Consider the following 23,412-nt stretch of genomic DNA (forward strand, 5'->3'; position numbering starts at 1 on the left):
TAACGGAGATGAATGTTTGACACAAATGTGCGCGGACACCAGATCACATCCAAGAACTCACCTGGTTTAACGACGAGCAGCTTTCTTCATGACAGCGTTCCACTGTGCACTTCAAACAGACACATCAAAGCCGCTTTGTTTGGTCATTGTACAACCAACTCAGCTCCCTGCATGGAACCATCCTGTTGTATAGCAGCGGTGGGCAACTGCAGCACCCGGGACTTCTTCTTTCCATTGCCTTGCTCAGGGGCACAGACAGGAGTATTAACCCTAACATGCACGTCTTTTTGGGGGGGGGGTTCCCCCCATTTTTCTCCCTAATTGTATCCGGCAAATTACCCCACTCTTCCGAGCCATCCCGGTCGCTGCTCCACCCCCTCTGCCGATCCCGGGGAGGGCTGCAGACTACCACATGCCTCCTGACACATGTGGAGTCACCAGCCGCTTTTTTTCACCTGACAGTGAGGAGTTTCACCAGAGGGACGTAGCGCGTGGGAGGATCACGCTATTCCCCCAGTTGCCCCTCCCCCCCTGAACAGATGGCCTGACCAACCAGAGGAGGCGCTTGTGCGGCAACCAGGACACATACCCACATCCGGCTTCCCACACGCAGACATGGCCAATTGTGTCTGTAGGGACGCCCGACCAAGCCGGTGGCAACACGAGGATTCGAACCAGCGATCCCCGTGTTGGCAGGCAACGGAATAGACCAATACACCACCCAGACACCCTTTTGATGGTTGAAGGAAACCGAAGCATCTGGAGGAAACCCACGCAGACATGGGGAGCATATGCAAAGTCCACACACAAAGGACCTGGGACGGCCTGGGGTTCGAACCCAGGATCTTCTTGCTGTGAGGAACAGTGCTAACCACTGGACCACCATGCCGCCTAGGCTGTGTTAAGCCCCCCCCCCCTACACACACACACACACACACACATACACGTATATGTATTATGTTATGTACATAAATGTTAAAAGCAACAGGTTTTCTGATCCAAAACAGATCCTGGTTCTGTTGGGCTCATCAGAAAGCAACATTTTACTCTCTTCCTTTGATTCCATATCTAAACATGCTTCATGTCCTCCTATTGGTAGGAGAAAATGTTAGAAGGTCATCTTCACTCTAATCTAATCAGCCCTTTTCAACCCCTGGACTACAGGTCAGGTTTTCTTTACTGAGCCCCTCCAAAGAGAGCTGAGAGGTCAAAGGTCAGCACTGGAACTGCGACCCTGGATGTGGGAGGGATTAGGAATCTTGTTGGACTGGTGGAAACCCCGGACCCCGTAGTTGGTCTCGTCTCTCTCTGAACGGTTCAGTTTGCTTGCTTTCATTTCATTGTGCGTTCTCTTCCTTTCCACAGGAATATGGTTCCCTCCAATCTTATCGAGGCCACGTTTCAGCAGGTTAGTTCAAAAACTGATGAAATACTTCATCAGTCAACCATTCCTCCCTCCATTAGTACACCATATCTATCTACAATGGACTTATTCGTACATCCTTTTCATACTTTCTGTCTCCGCTGTGTTTAACACGATGTCTAATCAATGAGGGTCCAGATCCTGCAGACTGTAGCGGTGTGTGATGTGGGTGGTTGGTGTCTGGTAGGATTTAACCAGGAAAACTGACAGGGTGCATAGTGTTTTTATCTTCATCATAGCAGCCAGATGAGGAAGAAGAAGGCAGGTAGTGTTGAGTTTGAAGAAGAAGTGAAGGTGTTGTGTCTAACCAGCAGATATGACAGAACAAGCTGGTAGAAGAGCTTTACCAACACATAGTACTACATCAATAAGTACCAACACATAGTACTACATCAGTAAGTACCAACACATAGTACTACATCAATAAGTACCAACACATAGTACTACATCAATAAGTACCAACACATAGTACTACATCAGTAAGTACCAACACATAGTACTACATCGATAAGTACCAACACATAGTACTACATCAACAAGTACCAACACATAGTACTACATCAATAAGTACCAACACATAGTACTACATCAATAAGTACCAACACATAGTACTACATCAATAAGTACAACTCAGCTTCCACCAGGTTTTATGTTCGTTTCTGACACAACAGCCCTGCTGACTCTCATTCATTAGGAATGAAGCTCAGCCCACACTCACCGCACCAACACCTACATATAGGACACACAGAGATTCAGGACTGTGGCTTTACTGTGATTATTTTCCAAATGAGAAACCTCTCACCTACTCTCAGCAAACGATTCACAACAAAACACTGAAACAAAGGAGGACATTATTTGAACACCAGAAACAAATCATACCGTCAGCTCGAAAATGTGTTCATACGTCCAGAAAATATGTAAAATAATTATGCTTGTTGGTCGGGCGTCCATACAGACACAACTGGCCGTGTCTGCAGTTGGGAACCCGGATGTGGGTATGTGTCCTGGTCGCTGCACTAGCGCCTCCGCCCCAGGGGGAACTGGGGGGAATAGTGTGATCCTCCCACGCGCTACGTCCCCCAGGTGAAACTCCTCACTGTCAGGTGAAAAGAAGCAGCTGGTGACTCCACATGTAAGGGAGGAGGCATGTGGTAGTCTGCAGCCCTCCCCGGATCAGCTGAGGGGGTGGAGCAGAGACCGGGATGGCTCGGAAAAGTGGGGTAATTGGCCAAGTACAATTGGGGAGAAAAGGGGAGGGGGGGGTCCAAAAAAAATTATGCTTGTTTCGTGTCATACTGTCATTAACAAAAGGTAACAAAGAGGAGAAGAGGTGAAATGAAACGAAGATTGAGTTGATACTCCAAAAGAAACGAGCACATCCACTGACAGCATACTACACAACAAGGCACGATGGTCCATTCTAAAGAAAATGTACTGAACAAGACTGCCTTCAGTCCCCATTCACTAGATCTCAGAGATGCCTAATAATGTAGCCCAAATCTAAGAACACGTCTCTGTTGTGTCCTCACGACTGTTTAAGGCATGTTTGCTTTGTTTTAAAAGAAAGACCTTCCTTAAAAGTCTCGTCCTTACACGCCTGACCTGCTCTCATGTCTGCTGTGGTGTTTCAGTACAAAACAGACCTGGTTCCAATCTTCAAACTCCCTACCAGAACCATCCAACCGAACTTTGTCTACGTCATTCCCGATGATAATGACCCTAAAGGTCATACGGTGTACCTGGAGCTGACCCCGGCCCCAGAGGTCACCTATAAGACCAGTCCCGGCAGCAGCCAGCAGATGAACGTACTGGGTATCGTCATCTTCTCTGCCACCATGGGTGAGCATCTTCTGTCCAGGCAGTCACACAGGATTAGCACAGCGTTAGCAGTGGGTTAGCACAGGATTAGCACAGCGTTAGCATGGGGTTAGCACAGGATTAGCACAGCGTTAGCAGTGGGTTAGCACAGCGTTAGCATGGGGTTAGCACAGGATTAGCGCAGCGTTAGCAGTGGGTTAGCACAGGATTAGCACAGCGTTAGCATGGGGTTAGCACAGGATTAGCACAGCGTTAGCATGGGGTTAGCACAGCGTTAGCGGTGGGTTAGCACAGGATTAGCACAGCGTTAGCATGGGGTTAGCACAATGTTAGCACTGGGTTAGCACAGCGCTAGCACAGCATTAGCACAAGGTTGGACAACGTTAGCACAAGGTTAGCAGTGAGTTAGCACAGGGTTAGCACAGCATTAGCACATGGTTAGCAGTGGCTTAGCACAGGGTTAGCACAGCGTTAGCACTGGGTTAGCACAAGGTTAGCGGTTTAATTCCCTCTGGAAACCCATACTGAAAATACTAAACTCATCATCCTGTTGCATTTTTCCGTTGAAGTTGTCCAAAGTTACTTTTGACCGTTTCCAGAGCTGGACGGTAATTCAACAACACTGTTTATCATCTTTCAGTGGTTCCATATAGGGACGAAATGTTGATATTGTCACGTCATAATATACAATGCTGCTGCAAAATGAATGATGATAAGAATCGACTAACTAAAATTTCTCACAAAATGAGGTGTGAAATATTTGAGGGAGTATTAATTGCTAGCTAGTTTTGGTTTGATATTATACTTTACATGACCAAACAGTTTGATGTGGTGAACCTCAGTTGGATTCTTAAACGTGGTATTGTTGCACATATGAGAAGCTGTCTTGATATATATTTTTGTTGATATGTTTCTCATATCGCCCAGCACTAGAGTCTAAATAGCACAAGACTTTTAGACAGAGCTGTGTTGTCCATCAGGTCTGTTACTGGGCAGGATGGGAGAGAGAGGAGCGCCGCTCGTCAACGTGTGTCAGTGCATCAACGAGTGTGTCATGAAAATCATCAATGCTGCTGTCTGGTAAGCCAGGACCAGTCATGAGCACACCATCACAAACACCACACGAACAAGGTCCGGCCCACAGTACTCCTAGCAGCCAGGACACCTTGAACTACGAAAACATCTTCCGCTGGGTCCTTTTTAGCCGTCACGATGTCATACCAAATACTGCCACTGTGGAAAACTGACCAGTAATGTGTGGTGGCAGACTGGCGGAAACTTCAAAGTCCACCCACCTTCTGGTTTAAGTTAGGTATGGTTGGGTGTCCGGGTGGCGTGGCGGTCTATTCCATTGCCTACCAACACGGGGATCGCTGGTTCGAATCCCTGTGTTAGTACCTCCGGCTTGGTCGGGCGTCCCTACAGACACAATTGGCCATGTCCATGCCTCCTCTGGTCGGCCGGGGCACCTGTTCGGGGGGGAGGGGGAACTGGGGGGAATAGTGTGATCCTCCCACGTGTTATGTCCCCCTGGTGAAACTCCTCACTGTCAGGTGAAAAGAAGCGGCTGGCGACTCCACATGTATGGGAGGAGGCATGTGGTGGTAGTCTGCAGCCCTCCCCAGGTCGACAGAGGGGGTGCAGCAGCGACTGAGACGGCTCGGAAGAGTGGGGTAATTGGCCAAGTACAATTGGGGAGGGGGAAAAGGGGGGGGACTAATATAGTTTGAGCGTGATTGGGTTTTAGAACGGTGTTCAGGAGACTGATTCAAACATCAGTGTGTCCCCGCCTGACGCCCAGTGACTGCTGGGATAGGCTCCAGCATCCCCGCGACCCTGAGAGCAGGATAAGTGGTTCGGATAATGGATGGATGGATGGACGGATGGATGGATGGATGGACGGATGGATGGATGGACGGATGGATGGATGGACGGATGGATGGATGGACGGACGGATGGATGGACGGACGGATGGATGGATGGATGGATGGACGGATGGATGGATGGACGGATGGATGTGTCTAAACAGAACTGAGCAGCCTGGGCGTTTCAGTGTTGTCTGTTAGTTTCTTATTCCAGTAAAAACAGAAACTGACAGAAAATGTTCTTATGAACCGAGTTGGGTGGAGCCACGCTGTGCCTAAGCTGAAGAAAGACTCATCCCTCCTCATGGTTCACCTCTGACCTCGTCTGTTTGCTGACCTCATGACCCCTCCGCTCGCGGCATGTGCCGACAACGTGCCGTTCTGTGACGTCACTGCCAAGCTCTTAGGCTCGCGGCACAGGATTAGCACAACTTCAGCTCACGGTTCAGGCTGCATTTAAAGCCTGTGGACACAAGAACCGGGCCTCAGAAAACACAGAGGAGGAAACCGCCATCGACATCACCCGTTTGAAGTCAAGAAGTCCCGGATCAGCTTCAGGATGGGACATTCAGAGGTTCTGGAAAAACATGTCTACAACTTTGCTAACTGAAACCTTTTCAACCAGATCCGGATTAATTCCACCATAGTCTGTTGCTACTGTTCAATGACCAGCTCGTGTCTATTAGACAACAATAAAAACCATGCTGAGTCATACGAGATTCAGAGAAATGTATGATTATTACATTTATCTCAAGTTGTGACCCAATCCAGTAACCTGATGAGACAAACGAATCATCTGCCCGTCAGTGTCAGCTCTAAAATGAGGCTTACATTTACATGGCTCACTGAATAAAAAGAGAACTGATCTGAGTCTCGTTTGGTACCAACAGAAAGAAGCATCTGCGCTGAAGTTACTGAGCAGACATTTTAAAGGTCTTGCTGTACGTCTCGGTGTTACATTACAGACTTACTTCCTCTCCTCACCAGCTTAAACATGTTTAAAGCCATGTCCGGCACCACCGCAGCACGCGGACAGGTTCGTGATGTTTGGCGTTCAGCAGTGGGACGGCACAAACTGCCCGGTTATTATACAGAACCAGTGAGACTATGGTAATTATACAGGAGCCGGGGGCGTCCGGGTAGCGTAGCGGTCTATTCCGTTGCCCACCAACACACACGCACACAACACAACACAACACAACACAACACAGGGATGGCCGGTTCGAATCCCTGTGTTGTCTCTGGCTGGGTCGGACGTCCCTACAGGCATAGGGACGTGGGCTCTGTACATATCAAGTTACGTCCACAATTCTGTCTGTCCATATCCTCGTCCTCATAATTGTGGACGTAACCTGATATGAACAACTTGGAACTTTTCAGCCGTTTGCTGGTAGGTGCAGGTGAGAGTGTGTGGACAGTTGTGTACATGTGGTTGACATGTATCCGTGGTGAATCTTGCAGGCATCATGAAAAATAAGCCATTGTCAACAGCACACGCCAACAAACAGGAAACTGGTGTGACCGCTGCAGTAGAAACCGGAAGTCTGGACTACAGCTATGCACAGAGCCGATTGGCCATATGGTGGGAAGCCGGATGTGGGCATGTGTCCTGGTCGCTGCACTAGCGCCTCCTCTGGTTGGTCGGGGTGCCTGTTCGGGGGGAAGGGGAACTGGGGGGAATAGTGTGATCCTCCCACGCGCTACGTCCCCCTGGTGAAACTCCTCACTGTCAGGTGAAAAGAAGGGGCTGGTGACTCCACATGTATGGGAGGAGGCGTGTGGTAGTCTGCAGCCCTCCCCGGATCAGCAGAGGGGGTGGAGCAGAGACCGGGACGGCTCAGAAGAGTGGGGTAATTGGCCGGATACAATTGGGGAGAAAAGGGGGGGGTAATTATACAGAAACCAGTGGAACCAGTAGAACCGATGTATGTTAAATATTTTGTTTCTCAGGTATTTTCCATTCGGCATCATTTTCCTGGTGGCGGGAAAGATTCTGGACATGCAGGACCCGACCACGCTGGGCAGGAAGCTGGGCTGGTACACTGTTACAGTGCTGGCCGGCCTCTTCGTCCATGGACTCATCCTGCTTCCTTTCTTTTACTTCCTCCTGACTCGGAAAAACCCCTTCACCTTCATCCGAGGGCTGCTCCAGGCCATGGTGGTCGCCCTGGCCACCTCCTCCAGGTAACACACACACACACACACACACACACACCTGCACACGATACTTCATCTCGGCCAGATCCAGAACAGGATCCAGAACCTCTCAATTTTGAACCATCTGCGTACTGCTACTACTGCTACTACTGCTACTGCTACTACTACCACTATTGCTACTACTACAGCTACTACTATTGCCACTGCTACTACTGCTACTACAATTACTACTGCTACTACTACTATTACTACTGCTACTACTGCTACTACTACCACTATTGCCACTACTACAGCTACTACTATTGCTACTGCTACCACTGCTACTACTATTACCATTGCTACTACTAATACTACTATTACTACTGCTACTACTGCTACTACTATTACTACTGCTACTACTACTATTACTATTGCTACTACTACTACTACTGCTACTACTACTACTATTACTGCTACTACTGCTACTACTACCACTATTGCCACTACTATTACTACTGCTACTACTGCTACTACTATTACTACTGCTACTACTACTATTACTATTGCTACTACTACTACTACTACTGCTACTACTGCTACTACTACTACTATTACTGCTACTACTGCTACTACTACCACTATTGCCACTACTATTACTACTGCTACTACTGCTACTACTATTACTACTGCTACTACTACTATTACTGCTACTACTACTATTACTACTGCTACTACTGCTATTACTACTGCTACTACTGCTACTACTACTATTACTACTGCTACTACTACTATTACTACTGCTACTACTGCAATTACTACTGCTACTACTGCTACCACTACTACTACTACTTTTGGCTGCTCCCGTTAGGGGTCACCACAGCGGATCATCCACTTCCATCTCTTCCTGTCCTCTGTCACACCAGCCTCCTCCTGCATGATTCTGATAGTGTATTTCTGTTGAGCTGGGACATTTTATCCTCCGTGTTTTCTAATCTCCATGATTTAATTACTTATGTTCTGCTTGTTTTCTCATTTAAACTAAATTTAGGAACCTAACCTAATCTTACCTAACCTAACTCAATCTAACCTTAAGTAACTAAATGTGAATATTTGGACAGGAGATAGCTGACTTTTACTGAGGCAATCAAATGAAAAGGTGCCAAACTTTATATTAGATTTTACTGTTTCATGATTACATTTACAAAACCTTTGTGTCAATCATTTCAGTTTTAACTCTTTGGTGAATGCTAACCATGGTTCACTAGCTCCTGAATTTCAAATAGAGATTCTGCAGTCTATCTTCTAAGGTAAAAGGTCACAAGGTCAGAGATGAGCAACCATACTTTAAACCATCTGGTTTCTCTTGTTGTCCATAGTTCTGCCACTCTGCCCATCACCATGAAGTGTTTGCTAGAAAACTGCAACGTGGACAGACAGATCGCACGCTTCGTCCTTCCTGTTGGGGCCACCATCAACATGGACGGCACGGCTCTGTATGAAGCGGTGGCTGCCATCTTTATCGCCCAGGTCAACGACTACGAGCTGGATTTTGGCCAGCTGGTCACAATAAGGTATGAGTACTAAATTCTATGATAGCATCTACATACCTGAAAAACTAGGGCACGGCAAATATGGAGGTGACCATTAACTAGACCAGGGGTGGGCAATCTTATCCAGAAAGGGCAAGTGTGGGTGGAGGTTTTTGTTCCAACCAAGCAATTACACACCTGTGTCTCCTAATCAAGTTCCTCAGCAAAGACCCTACTGGTTGATTAGTGGGATCAGGTGTGTAACTGCTTGGTTGGAACAAAAACCTTCACCCACACTGGCCCTTTCTGGATAAGACTGCCCATTCCGGAACTAGAGTTTCAATGGCCACTTGTACTATTCAGAGGGTTGGGGAATGGTTGCAATCACAGCATTATAAGATGGTGAAAGATGTACACTTAGCACCCCCACTCCCTCGGTTCAGGGATGGGCATTCCCTCTTCACTTAGATGGCCTCTTTGACTCCCCGTTCAAACCAGCGTTCCTCCCTATCAAGGATGTGCACGCCCTCATCCTTGAAAGAGTGACCACTGGCCTGTAGATGGTGTAGACTGTGGAGTCCTGGCCTGACTTGTTGCCTCTCCTGTGTTGTGTCATCCTCTTGGCCAGCGTCTGTTTAGTTCCCCCAGTGTACAAGTCATGGAAATCCTCCTGGCACTAAACAGCGTAGGTCACCAACCCTGCTCCTGGAGAGCTACCATCCTGCTGGTTTTCACTCCAATCCTAATTTAACACACCTGATTCTACTGATTACCTACTTACCAGGACCTTGATTAATTGAATCAGGTGTATTGAATTAGGATTGGAGTGAAAACCCAGAGGGATGGTAGCTCTCCAGGAGCAGGGTTGATGACCACTGACTATATTGCTCTGTTTGTGCCAGGGGACTCGATCCTTGGGGTGGACCAATTTCTGGCACAGTGTGTTTTGGGGTTTGAAAGCAACTGAGATGCGGGGTTTGGAAAGCATGCATGTCAACTGTTCTGACACTCCCATTACATATGGAATCAACACTGGTTTACACTTAGGCAGCTGTTGTCCTCCTCTCTTCGATTGGCTGATGCACTGTTTGGGCAGCATCTGTCACCATCTTACAATGCTGTGGTTGCAACTATTCCCCAATCCTCTGTGAATAGTACACATGGCCACTGTAACTCTAGTTCATGGTCACGGTAATTTGCATATGAAACTGATCGTTGGTTTGGGTCGTTATGCCACTGTATTGTTTATAAGGGTGGGGACACCTGCAGTCACTGTGTTGTTTATAAGGGTGGGGACACCTGCAGTCACTGTGTTGTTTATAAGGGTGGGGGTACCTGCAGCCACTGTATTGTTTATAAGGGTGGGGACACCTGCAGTCACTGTGTTGTTTATAAGGGTGGGGACACCTGCAGTCACTGTGTTGTTTATAAGGGTGGGGGTACCTGCAGCCACTGTATTGTTTATAAGGGTGGGGACACCTGCAGTCACTGTGTTGTTTATAAGGGTTGGGACACCTGCAGTCACTGTGTTGTTTATAAGGGTGGGGGTACCTGCAGCCACTGTATTGTTTATAAGGGTGGGGACACCTGCAGTCACTGTATTGTTTATAAGGGTGGGGACTCCTGCAGTCACTGTGTTGTTTATAAGGGTGGGGACACCTGCAGTCACTGTGTTGTTTATAAGGGTGGGACACCTGCAGTCACTGTATTGTTTATGAGGGTTGGGACACCTGCAGTCACTGTGTTGTTTATAAGGGTGGGGGTACCTGCAGCCACTGTATTGTTTATAAGGGTGGGGACACCTGCAGTCACTGTGTTGTTTATAAGGGTTGGGACACCTGCAGTCACTGTGTTGTTTATAAGGGTGGGGGTACCTGCAGCCACTGTATTGTTTATAAGGGTGGGGACACCTGCAGTCACTGTATTGTTTATAAGGGTGGGGACACCTGCAGTCACTGTATTGTTTATAAGGGTGGGACACCTGCAGTCACTGTGTTGTTTATAAGGGTGGGGACACCTGCAGTAAGGTGAGACTGAAGAGGTCACTTAGATGATGATGAAACGTTTCACTCAATAACCGCTGTGTCCAGATGAACTGATTCACCTTTGTGCTTTCCTTACCTGGATTATTCCCTGGATCATTTAGTTATTACAGTCACATTTATTGCATCGTACTATTTCACCTGAATCACAGTGTTGAATAACAATGAACAGATGATGTGAAGAGGTTTGATGTCATGATTTCTACATCTCTGAGTGTCTGAGTTTGAATTGTTTGAATGTTTTATGTAGGGAAGTAGAATCATGTTTTAAGATGTTCCAACACATGAGGAGTCACCACAGCAGATCATCTGTTTCCATCTCTTCCTGTCCTCTGCATCTTCCTCTGTCACACCAGCCACCTGCATGTCCTCCCTCACCACCTCCATAAACCTCCTCTTTGCCCTTCCTCTCCTCCTCTTCCCTGGCAGCTCCATATTCAGCATCCTTCTCCCAATATATCCAGCATCTCTCCTCCACACATGTCCACACCATCTCAGTCTTGTCCATGTCCATGTATAAAGGATATAAAGGGGTGTAGATGTAGAGGTCTGTGATGGTGGTGTGGGTTAGACTGAAGGTGTAAGCATTGTGGCAGAACATCTCGTCCCAGACAGTTTAGTTTCTAACGTCGGCATGTTGTCTTTCTACTCGCCTCATATTTTACTGGTCTAATGTGATGTGTCGTCCACATCACTTGGGTCTTGCCAGCTTTAATGTGTTTCAGTTTTTGTTGAATTTACAGTGGGTTCTACCATCGTAGACCCATAGCAACACATTTTCACATCAGAACAGGGGGAAATGTTCTAGACCACAGTTTAGAAGATGGACTGTCAGCCTATGGCGGTAGAGTTGAAGTACATCAATGTGGAATCCTTTGGTTGGTGAACTGACCTGCGTCTCTGTGTTAGCATCACAGCCACGGCGGCCAGCATCGGCGCAGCAGGGATCCCCCAGGCCGGTCTGGTTACTATGGTGATTGTGTTGACGTCGGTGGGTCTGCCTCCAGATGACATCACGCTCATTGTGGCCATCGACTGGGTGTTGTAAGTAGAGTGAAAGGCTGATGGGAGATTGTGAGAAAGTGTGACACTATGTAGGCTTGGTAACACATGTTTAGGATATCGTTCTGGTTTCTGTAAACAGAAATCGACAGAGCAGTAACCTGAAAAATAAAGGTGGTATTTTTTAATGAACTGTGGTTGTTAATATGTTTGAGAAAGTGCTCACACTTTAACAACAAAACTTGTTGTTGATGTTCAAAGTTTTTAGAGACGAGCTCTTTAAACTCTTTCAGTTCATCTTACCTGATGGAGTTTTAACAAGTTTTAAATGTGTTTGTCTTAAGATATGTTGTCAATCTTTTTGTATGTCCATGTCCATGTCAAATCTTTTTCTAATACATGTGTGAATAAGTTAGTCATTGTAAATCCCATTTCGGTGACCTTACGCATACGAAATAGGTAGCGATTGTACAGAAAACGGCTCGTGTTCTGTTATAACAGGTGTCTAAAATTCAGATTGGACCAGAAATGTAAAGCGCTTTGAGTGGCTGTTGCAGCTAGAAAAGCGCTGCATAAAATGCAACTTGATTGATTGATTGATTGATATGTTGCCCTCATCTCAGGGCTTCCGGATTACTCTCTGTGCCATTATTTTTTTCACCTATGGTGAAAATGACTTGGATTTCTGGTTCCTGTTTGTCAGTGTCCTCTACATTTGTGAAGCCGAGACATTAGAAATACCACAAGGTGAATTATTTAAATGTGTAATCAACTTAATCTGATTTGAAATATGTATATCCATCAATCCATTATCCAGACCGCTTATCCCTCTCTCAGGGTCATGGGATACTGGAGCCTATCCCAGCAGTCATTGGGCGGCAGGCAGGGAGACACCCTGGACAGGCCGCCAGTCCATCACAGGGCCCTCCAGACAATCCAAATATATATTTAAGCTATACAAAAAAAAACAAACTAAGGATGGGTGTGTGTCACCACACCACCATTTCTCTGCTTACAACCACAACTGCTTGAACAGTTACAGCAGGTCATAGAAATGCTAAGCTAATTAATGCTAGCAGGTTCTTTTGTTCGTTTGTTTTGTTTGTTGTTGTTTTTTTACATTTTTTCAACGCAGTGTCAAAATTGGTTCACACACACCATAACAAATACAGAAATCCACACGAAGCCAATTTTCTTGACTGAAAAAGTTACTGTTGGCATCGGACATAATTTCCTATGAGTCTGGCAAGGTAATGGAACCGGAATTCCTTATTTGGGTGGAAAATTGACATCACGCTCCCATGGTCTGTTGTACCTACTACAGGTCTGAAGATGTGGTTTGCAGTTAAGTTACCTTTTTTTTTTGGACCCCCCCCCCCCCAATTTTATCTGGCCAATAACCCCACTCTTCTGAGCTGTCCCAGTCATTGTTCCACCCCCTCTGGCAATCTGGGGAGGGCTGCAGACTACCACATGTCTCCTCCCATACATGTGGAGTCACCAGCCACTTCTTTTCACCTGACAGTGAGGAGTTTCGCCAGTGGGACATAGCACGTGGGAGGATCACGCTATTCCCCCCAGTTCCCCCCCCCCTGGATAGGCGCCCCGACCAACCAGAGGAGGAGGCACTAGTGCAGCGGCCAATTGTGTCTATAGAGACGCCCGACCAAGCCGGAGGTAACACGGGGATTTGAACTGGCGATCCTCGTGTTGATAGGCAACGAAATAAACTGCCATGCCGCCCGGATGCTCTGGAGTTAGTTTCTGCTCAAAATCACATTCAGGAGTCTTGATTTGATTGACAGACGTCAGACTGGATCTGATATTGCCTTATCTTCTCTCCAGGGACCGGTTTCGTACCATGATCAACGTCCTCGGAGATGCCCTGGCAGCAGGAATCATCGCCCACCTCTGTCGAAAAGACTTTCCGCTCGGCAGCGGGAGACAGGTGGGTGTCCTTCAAGCTCCAACAGCTTCCAGAAAGATATGAAACAAATCTAAAACGAGAACAGGGTTCAGCTCCCAGATGCCACAGGTTAAAGTCTCAGCACCCTGACAATAGCCAGAAAATCACTTACATTTCAAATACTGACCCAAAAGGCTGACGGATTTTAGCTAGGGAAGTAGGCATTGGTAGAAATAAGAGCCATAGTTTCTTTCTTTCTTTTTCATTTTATTTTTGATTGAAGAAAGCCCAGTGAAGATTTGGCAAAAGCTGACAAAAACCAGATCTGATGGTAACTTGAGTTAATATTTCATCAACGTGTTGGGATCCTGTTGCATAGGCAGAAACCACAGTGTGGGTGGGCACAGAGAAAATAAGGTGGGCCTAGCCCGTCCAAGATCAATCATACTTCATAGGTTCGGAAACACATATGTTAACCAAAATAGGCCATTACAACTATACTTACTATCCTCAGCAATTGACCTCGTCAAACAATACTGCATACAGTTCATCCTATGTTCCACTCTCTTCTTCACTATCTAGTTTTAAACTCCCAACTGTTACTGAAATATCTGGTCTAATTCGCAAATCCAAATCATCTACTTGTCAGTTAGACCCCCCTCCTACTCATTTAGTAAAAGCCCGTCTACCTTCTCCATCTCCTTTAATAACTGATATCATACATTCCTCCCTTACCTCTGGTCTTGTTCCCTCATCTCTCAAAACAGCTGCAATAACTCCAATACTCAAGCAACCTGACGCAGACCCCAACAATTAAAATACTTTTGCCCAATCGCAAATATACCATTTCTTTCTAAAACACTTGAAAGAACAGCTGCATCTCAGGTACACACTCACTTGACTCACAACAATCTGTTGGAACAATTCTAGTCTGGTTTTCGCTCCATGCACAGTACGGAGACAGCCTTGTTGAAAATCCCAAATGATCTGTTGATGGCAGCTACGCAGATGACACCAAGCTCTATCTATCCACCAAGCCTACCTCCACTCTTCCGCCCACTTCCCTTTCTGGCTGCTTACTAGAAATGAAATCCTGGTTTTCATACCACTCCCTCAAACTTAATAGTGATAAAACCAAGGTCCTGCTAGTAGGCACTAAATCTACTTTGGCTAAACCTGATAGTTTTTCTCTGACTGTTGACAATTCTGTAGTTCCTCCATCGCCTCAGGTTAAGAGTCTGGCTGTCATCCTGGACAGCACATTATCTTTTGAAGCTCACATCAACAATGTTGCTCGGTCTGCATACTTCCACCTACACAATATTAATCGTCTTCCCCCGTCACTTACACCTAACAGCACCGCCATACTCACTCACACCCTGGTTACATCCCGTATTGACTACTGTAATTCTGTCCTCTTTGGTCTTCCCCTCAAGTGTCTTCATAAACTTCAATTGGTCCAGAATCCAGCTGCCCGTATCATCACCAGAACTCCCTCCATAGATCACATCACTCCTGTTCTTCAGCAGCTCCACTGGCTCCCTGTTAAATACCGTACTGACTTCCAAGATCCTGCTTCTTTAAGGCTCTTAATAACATAGCTCCTTCGAACTCCTTCATATCCACACACCCTCCCGCACTCTCAGATCCTCTTCTGCTCTCCAATTCACTACACCACCAAGGCTCAACTACCTTTTAAAGAGAAAAAGACTGAATTCTATCTTTTATCGCTTGATTGTTATTGATTGATTTTATTTCGAACATGTTAAAATAACAAAATGAAATATATAGGCAGGAATACAAAAACAAATGGAGATAACAGTGAACATATTTTGCAAACTTTCTGTAACAACACAAGTAATAATTAGTCCATGTTCGAAAAGGGCGTGGGATGAAGTAAAGAACACTGTGTACTACAACATCTTTTATACTTATATATTCATTTTTCAGTAGAGAGAGACAATACAAAATACCTGACGGTTAAAGTAATAATTGATGTTAGAAAATGGTGCTTCAATTTTGGGCCGAGTTTGATGTAGAGTGTGGATTTCAATATCACTATTTATAATTATTGAATAAGTGTGTGAATGAATGCATAGATAGACAGACAGACAGACAGACAGACAGACAGACAGACAGACAGACAGACAGACAGACAGACAGACAGACAGACAGATAGATAGATAGATAGATAGATAGATAGATAGATAGATAGATAGATAGATAGATAGATAGATAGATAGATAGATAGATAGATAGAGTTGTCTAATGATTGTCTATCTCTCTCCAGAAGGTTCCGTCCTATGGTACTCAGAACCCTCACACTCCCCAAAACTCCACCAGCGTCAGCATACCGATGACAGAGCTACACACACACAAGGACTGCATCTATGACGAGACGGGGGACTCCATCAACTACAGAAACACACAGACTGTGTACTACAACATCTGTCAAGTGTGACTGCTCGACAGAAACTCGCCTCAAACCTCCGGACATTTGTTTTCGGGGAGCCCAGCCCTGTCCAAACCTCTCAACGTGCCATCGAAGAAGTGCTGTACAGAACCTTTGCTGCGGAGTTGTTGCTAATTTGGTCTTTTTGTGACCAAATTTGCAGTGACAACCAATGGCTCGTTCATTTTCTACTTCAGAGACATAAACGGGCAGAGCGGGTTGCCAGGTGAAACAGAGCTCTTCCTGTGTTTAGAATCAACATCGGAAACCACACTGTGATTGGTCGGCTCATTAAAGAATTGTTCAAGTCAAGCAACCTGATTGGTCAAAGACTTGCGCCACTGAATTCCCATTCAGTCTCCAGCAGAAATGGAACTTGTTGCTTGGCCACCTCTTGTGATACACAGAGTTGTGTTTAATAACCGTCACTGTGTTTTCATTCAACTTTTAAGTAATATTTGTTGGTGAGCATTGCATAAAATCTGTTAAACACCACAGGGAGCCGTTTGCTGTGATTACAGGGTATGCCAACATCCCTGTTTTAGCCACAATCCCGGTAAATAACGTTTCGATTATGTCTGCCATGACTCCACCCTCAGTTCTGGCTGGTGCTCAGCTCTACCACCGGTTCAAGAGGAATCTTGTTCAAGTCAATGGATGAAAGAACACAAGCGCTCTTCACCTGGCAGCCCTGTCTCCTTCCACCTCTCCTCTGAATGAAAGCATGCTGGCATGCGTTCTGATTGGCTTCTTTTGAAGCCGGTGTCTAAGTGCATTATATTCTTTTGTTTTTGTTGTTTTAACTTGAACCTTGCTAACCATAAAACAAAGTGCTGTAGGGGTAACACGATTCTAATATCATGGACAGTTCATGTACTAGTTTGAATCTGAACGTATCTTCTGCCGCCCAAGGTCACTATGGTTATGTTCAGACTGACACCTTAGTTCTGAGTCAGGTCTGAATTTTTTCCCCGAAATGTGACACAGATCTGAATTTAACAGCAAGAACACAAAAAAACAAAAAACATATAAACATAACTTTTTCCATTCTGATTTGGTCCACTATCACATGCAGTAGCAGATCAGATCCACATCCAATATGCAACCATGCAACCAGCCTGAATGGTAAAATCAGAATTCATGTGGATTTTCTCCAAGACACAGGTCACCATTATCACCGTTCAGTGTTGACAGGGTTAATGTAAAGCTTAGTGGCTCCATCAGACCAGAGCAGAAAAACATGGAGAACACCAAGATGGACTTGAGCGGAAAGATAGCAGTCCCTGATTTAACGTCTACTTGGAGATGTGTCATTATTCAAGCTAAACTCGAGGGCAAATATGGTATTCAGTGTTTGAAAAAGTTGCAGATGAAATGTCTGAGCATGGTCACAACACATCATTCGGTCTCAGAACTCGGAGGCTAAATCGTCTGACGACTGATGGCTGACGACCATTTGGCCTCTGGGGACAACGGTCAATATTTCGGGGCATCTGGTGTAGCTGCTAGCTGCTCACGTCCGTTTCCTATGACAACTTCCTCTTCCATGCACCCGTCATTGTTTACAGTTGGATTAGCAACTCCAGATGTGAGTTGAGAGACGATGTCTACGACTGGATTGTTTCACAAAGATAGTACACAAACAGCCATACTTTCTGTGGGTATTTTAGGTCCAGCCGACATTTCGGCCCCTGTGTTCCGCCTCTTTCACTCCCTACGTGGACTGTTACCAACATGCAACCAAAGCATATTCCTGTAGAAATGACCACCCTCAAACAAGATGGGTCAATACTACTGGGACTAAAACAGAAACAGAACCCAGAAGGCGTCTGATACCAAAATCTTGTTCCATGCCCACAGATTCTACACACACCACACACAAGCATGGTGAGCTATATCATCATCAAGTCCCCTTCACACGGCACTCGAGCCTTTGTTGATGAGGATGATGTCATCATAGGCTTGTGCTCCATGACTTAATGACTATTTTGTATGCCATCCATCCATTATCCAAGCCGCTTATCCTGCTCTCAGGGTCGCGGGGATGCTGGAGCCTATCCCAGCAGTCATTGGGCGGCAGGCGGGGAGACAGGAGACACCCTGGACAGGCCGCCAGGCCATCACGGGACTTTTTTTGTATGCAACATAGCTAATTTAAAAAAAAAACTTAGCTAATATAGCTAATAATAAACTATGTTCCCATTTCATCCTGTCCTTTTTCACCCACTTCGGAGGGACTGCTGGCCTATGAATTTCAATGTATTTTATTTAGGCCCATTTTATAAACAAACATGGATCATGAGTTAAGAGCACTTATTACAACTGCAGTGATTTACACAACCAGAACAAGTTTTTCCAGCTTTTGAATGGAATTGGGAACTTTTAAGAGAAAGGAGAAGGGGGTGTCAATGATGAAACAACCAAGACTTGTGATTGTTTGATGCTTTGCCAAGCCATTGGAGCGCGAATTTGAGTCCATCTCAACTTCGGTTTGCAGTCAGTCAGGCCACGCTGTGTGTCAGGCCTATGTCTGGAAATTAAGCTCGGTACCCATTGCTTTGTCACTGGTCTTAAGAATGTCACATTAAGCACAACTCGTGTAAGCTGAAGCTCTACATGCAAACAAATGTCTTTTGCATTAACTTCCTATCACTGGTGTACTCAAACCAATAGCAAATCCATGAGGGTCCAGATCCTGCAGACTAGTAGTAGTGTGTGATGTGGATGGTTGTTGTCTGGTAAGACTTTACCAGGAAAAATGACAGGGTGCATAGTTTTTTTCATCTTCATCATAGCAGCCAGATGAGGAAGAAGGCAGGTAGTGTTGAGTTTGAAGAAGAAGTGAAGGTGTTGTGTCTAACCAGCCGATATGACAGATCAGCTGGTAGAAGAGCTTTACCAACACATAGTACTACATCAATAAGTACCAACACATGGTACTACATCCATAAGTACCAACACGTGGTACTACATCCATAAGTACCAACACGTGGTACTACATCCATAAGTAAAACTCAGGTTCCACCAGGTTTTATGTTTGTTTCTGACACAACAGCCCTGCCGACTCTCATTCATTTGGAATGGAGCTTTGGTATTTAGAGTATTTATGAATGCACACAATGTCTTTGTGTCGTCCAAGCACAATTCTTTAGCACATATCTGACTTAACCTGAATTATTTTAAAGACTTGTGAAACCAAAAGAGACTGTACAACAGTGCTGGAATGTTGGGATGACTGACAATAGATTCTTGCTTGTTTATTTCACTTTTTTTTTCTTTTCTTTTTTTTGGAATGCCCCTTTAAAATGTACTGCTATTTCATATAATCATTTCTAGATTTGCTCAACGTTTCCCATCCCCAGTACTGCAATGATAATATTAGGCATCTAAATGTAGACTTGCCTTAAGTTAATGACAGACTTCCTCTCTCAGAAGACTGATCACTATCTGATTCCACAGGACCTCTTCTTTCATCTGCCAACACACATTCTCAGGTTTTCCGTCATAACATTTGATTGCATTTTTCATTCCAACTATTTTTCATTGACCTATGAAATAACTTGTGTCAATATTTTTCTATGAAATATTGTCTCTTTTAACTTGTGTGATTCACATGTATTTTTATTTGAAATTAAAGATCATGTCTGTCTGCATGATATACAAAGAGTCAAAAAGTAGACCACATTCTTTCTCCCTTCCACTATTACTACTACTTTCAGCTGCTCCCGTTAGGGGGCGCCACAGCAGATCATCAGTTTCCATCTCTTCCTGTCCTCTGCATCTTCCTCTGTCACACCAGCCACCTGCATGTCTTCCCTCACCACCTCCATAAACCTCCTCTTTGGTCTTCCTCTTCTCCTCTTCCCTGGCAGCTCCATATTCAGCATCCTTCTCCCAGTATACCCAGCATCTCTCCTCCACACATGTCCAAACCATCTCCATCTTGTCTCTCTTGCTTTGTCTCCAAACCTTCCAACCTGAGCTGTCCCTCTAATATACTCCTTCCTAATCCTGTCCTTCTTCATCACTCCCAATGAAAATCTTATCATCTTCATCTCTGCCACCTCCAGCTCCACCTCCTGTCTTTGTCCCTTCCCCAAAAATACATTTTTGGCAATCAGCTAATGGTGTTAAAAGTCTTGCTTAGAGGGACTTTGGCAGCTGTGGGGATCGACCCTTTGACCTTTTGTGTTGAATGATGTCTTTCTAATGGTTAGGATATGCTGCTCCTCCTGCACCACTTTTGTGCTGTCATCCTGTTCCTGCATAATGTCGTAATTACCAGTTCACGAACATAGGAGGCTTTCACACCACGGACCCAGGCCCGGATCCGACTAAACTTGACCCCAAAGTCCAGTTCGTTTGATGAGTGTGAACACTGTGCACCGGTGGTTTCGAGCATTGTTCATGTGTACTCCGGTACGGTTCGCATCAGGTGTGAAAACAACTACCAAAACACAGAAGTAGACTGCTATGCTACAAAGGCATTTCTCAACGCCGCCCGTCTCCTCCGAAATCTGCATATGCGCACAACATGCACCGATCTCATGTGTGTAGATACACAAGTGTACTCAGGTACAAAACAACATTACTAATGTGAAAGCTGAGCGTCAGGGGAGTATCATACTCAGACTCGGCACGAAGCATCCATCCATCCATTATCCAAGCCGCTTTTCCCATTTGGGGTCACGGGATGCTGCAGCCTATCCCAGCAGTCACTGGGCGGCAGGCGGGGAGACACTCTGGACAAGCCGCCATTCCAACACAGGGCCAACACATTCAATTCAATTCAATTCAGTTTATGGTCATTAAAAACAATGTGCAGCAGGCACATGTTAAAAATGAAATGAGGGCTGTGGCTTCACCAAACAGTGCAAGACAGACACACACAAACACAGCAAACACAGTATAAGATATACACACATGAAGACCAAAGCTAAAAATAAGTTGTAAAAGAGCTGGAGTACAAAATATTTAAAAACATCTACAGACATTCAGTGGGTAGCCAGGTTCAGGTGGGCAACAGCTTGTGGAAAGAAGCTGTTTCTGAGCCTGGTAGTGTGGGCTCTGAGGCTCCTGTAGCGCCTCCCAGAGCGCAGGGGGGAGAACAGTCCATGGTTGGGGTGGGTGGGATCTCTGCTGATGCTCAGACCCCTTCGAAGGCAGCGTTTGTGATAAATGTCTTTTATGGCTGGGAGCTGGGTACCGGTGATCTGCTGGGCCGCCTTGACGACCCGCTGCAGAGCTTTCTGGTCTACTGAGGTGCAGTTGCCGTACCACACTGAGATGCAGATGGTCAGGATGCTCTCTATGGTGCAGTGGTAGAAGTTGGTGAGAATTTTGGGGGATAGACGGGCGCTCCTCAGCCTCCTCAGGAAATGCAGGCGTTGTTGGGCCTTTTTCACAAGGGCCTGAGTGTTTAATGTCCAGGAAAGGTCCTCGCTGATGTGGACTCCAAGGAATTTAAAGCTGGAAACACGCTCCACTTCCACCCCATTGATGTGTATGGGGGAGTGGCTGCAGCTTCTAGACCTCCTGAAGTCCACAATCAGCTCCTTCGTCCACAGGGGCGCCTGTGCTGAGGGTCAGGGTGGAGAAGTGGTCACCTAACCTAACAGACTGCGGTCTGTTGGTCAGGAAGTCCAGGATCCAGTTACAGAGAGAGGGGTTGAGGCCAAGGGAGAGGAGTTTGGTGGTTAGTTTGGCGGGGATGATAGTGGTGAAGGTAGAGCTGTAATCTATAAACAGCATCTGGATGTATGTGTTGTTAAGTTCAAGGTGGGTCAGAGCAACATGCAGGGCAGTGGCAATGGCATCCTCAGTAGACCTTTTGGGACGGTAGGCAAACTGATGTGGGTCGAATGTGGGGGGGATAATGTTTCTGATGTGTGCCAGAACCAGTCTTTCAAAGCACTTCATGGCAATGGGGGTGAGTGCTATGGAAAAAGGAGCACCTGGAGGAAACCTATGCAGACATGAGGAGAACATGCAAACTCCACACAGAGGACGACCCGGGACGACCCCCAAGGCTGGACTACCCCAGGGATCGAACCCAGGACCTTCTTGCTGTGAGGCGACCACACTAACCACTGAGCCACCATGCTGCCGGTGTGAAAACACCCCTAGAATTGAAAAAAGCTCCGCCCCTTTCCTCCTCTCAACCAATGAAATTTGTTGCTGGTTCACAGCAGCTCACAACGCCGCTCAAAATATTCAGTGGTGATGTTTCACATTGTGTGAAACATCACCTTTTCTCCCTCTAACACACGAAGAGACACACATTTCTGTGTGCTTGACTGACATCTCGGAGTGGATGGCGACACACCACCTAAAGCTCAATCTGGACAAGACAGAGCTGATGTTCCTCCCGGGGAAAGGTTGCCCGCATCGAGACCTGGCCATCACCATGACAACACCGTGGTGACGCCAACTCGGACGTGAGGAATCTGGGTGTGATCCTGGTCGGCCAACTGTCGTTTGCTGCAAACGTTGCATCGGTTGCTGGCTCCTGCAGATTTCTCCTGTATAACACCAGGAGGATTCGCCCATTCCTCACCGACGAGACAGCACAGGTGCTCATCCAGGCTCTGGTCATCTCCCGGCTGGACTACGGCAACTCCCTCCTTGCTGGTGCCCCGGCGTCGGCCATCAGACCTCTGGAGCTTGTTCAGAAAGCTGCAGCTGGTCTGGTGTTCAACCACCCTAAGTTCTCCCACACACCTCCCCTTCTCATGTCCCTACACTGGCTCCCAGGAGCTGCTCCCATCCAGTTTAAGACTCTGGTGCTGGTCTACAGGGCAGTGAAAGGAACAGCTCCTTCCTCTCTCCAGGCCATGGTCAAGCCCTACACCCCCGCCCCACCACTTGGCTCTGCTGCCTCGGGACGCCTGGTTGCCCCGTCGCTCAGAGGCCCCTGGTGCTGATCGACCCGGTCCCGGCTCTGTTTTGTCCTGGTCCCACAGTGGTGGACTGAACTCCCCACTGATGTCAGGACAGCGGAGTCGCTGCCCATCTTTCAGCTCAGGTAGAAAACTCCACTCTTTAAGAACTACTGGTACCCTGTTACTTGTTCTTACCACTTACTGTATTCACTCATTTAAAACACACAAATCTCTTTCTTGCTCTTTTACTTTAGCACTGGTTTTGCTCTTAGATGCTTGTTTAGATGCACTTAGGACCTCTGATGACCAGTAGTTCCCCTGATCTCCTACGTTAAATGATGCACTTATTGTAAGTCGC

At 46.3% G+C, this 23,412-nt stretch overlaps 1 protein-coding gene across 1 annotated transcript in view; it reads left to right on the top strand.

The window, feature by feature from the left end:
• Positions 1-16,182, top strand: part of slc1a8a (solute carrier family 1 member 8a) — a 38,899-nt gene extending 22,717 nt beyond the window's left edge. Inside the window, exons 6-13 of the mRNA XM_056276933.1 lie at positions 1,366-1,408; positions 3,055-3,262; positions 4,222-4,321; positions 7,057-7,290; positions 8,619-8,813; positions 11,723-11,857; positions 13,661-13,763; positions 16,015-16,182. Coding sequence (XP_056132908.1) covers positions 1,366-1,408; positions 3,055-3,262; positions 4,222-4,321; positions 7,057-7,290; positions 8,619-8,813; positions 11,723-11,857; positions 13,661-13,763; positions 16,015-16,182 — 1,186 coding nt within the window. The remainder of the gene's footprint in view (positions 1-1,365; positions 1,409-3,054; positions 3,263-4,221; positions 4,322-7,056; positions 7,291-8,618; positions 8,814-11,722; positions 11,858-13,660; positions 13,764-16,014) is intronic.
• The last annotated feature ends 7,230 nt before the right edge of the window (positions 16,183-23,412 follow it).

The sequence above is a fragment of the Lampris incognitus genome, chromosome 3, assembly GCF_029633865.1.
Source record: "Lampris incognitus isolate fLamInc1 chromosome 3, fLamInc1.hap2, whole genome shotgun sequence".
Taxonomy (NCBI): Eukaryota; Metazoa; Chordata; class Actinopteri; order Lampriformes; family Lampridae; genus Lampris; species Lampris incognitus.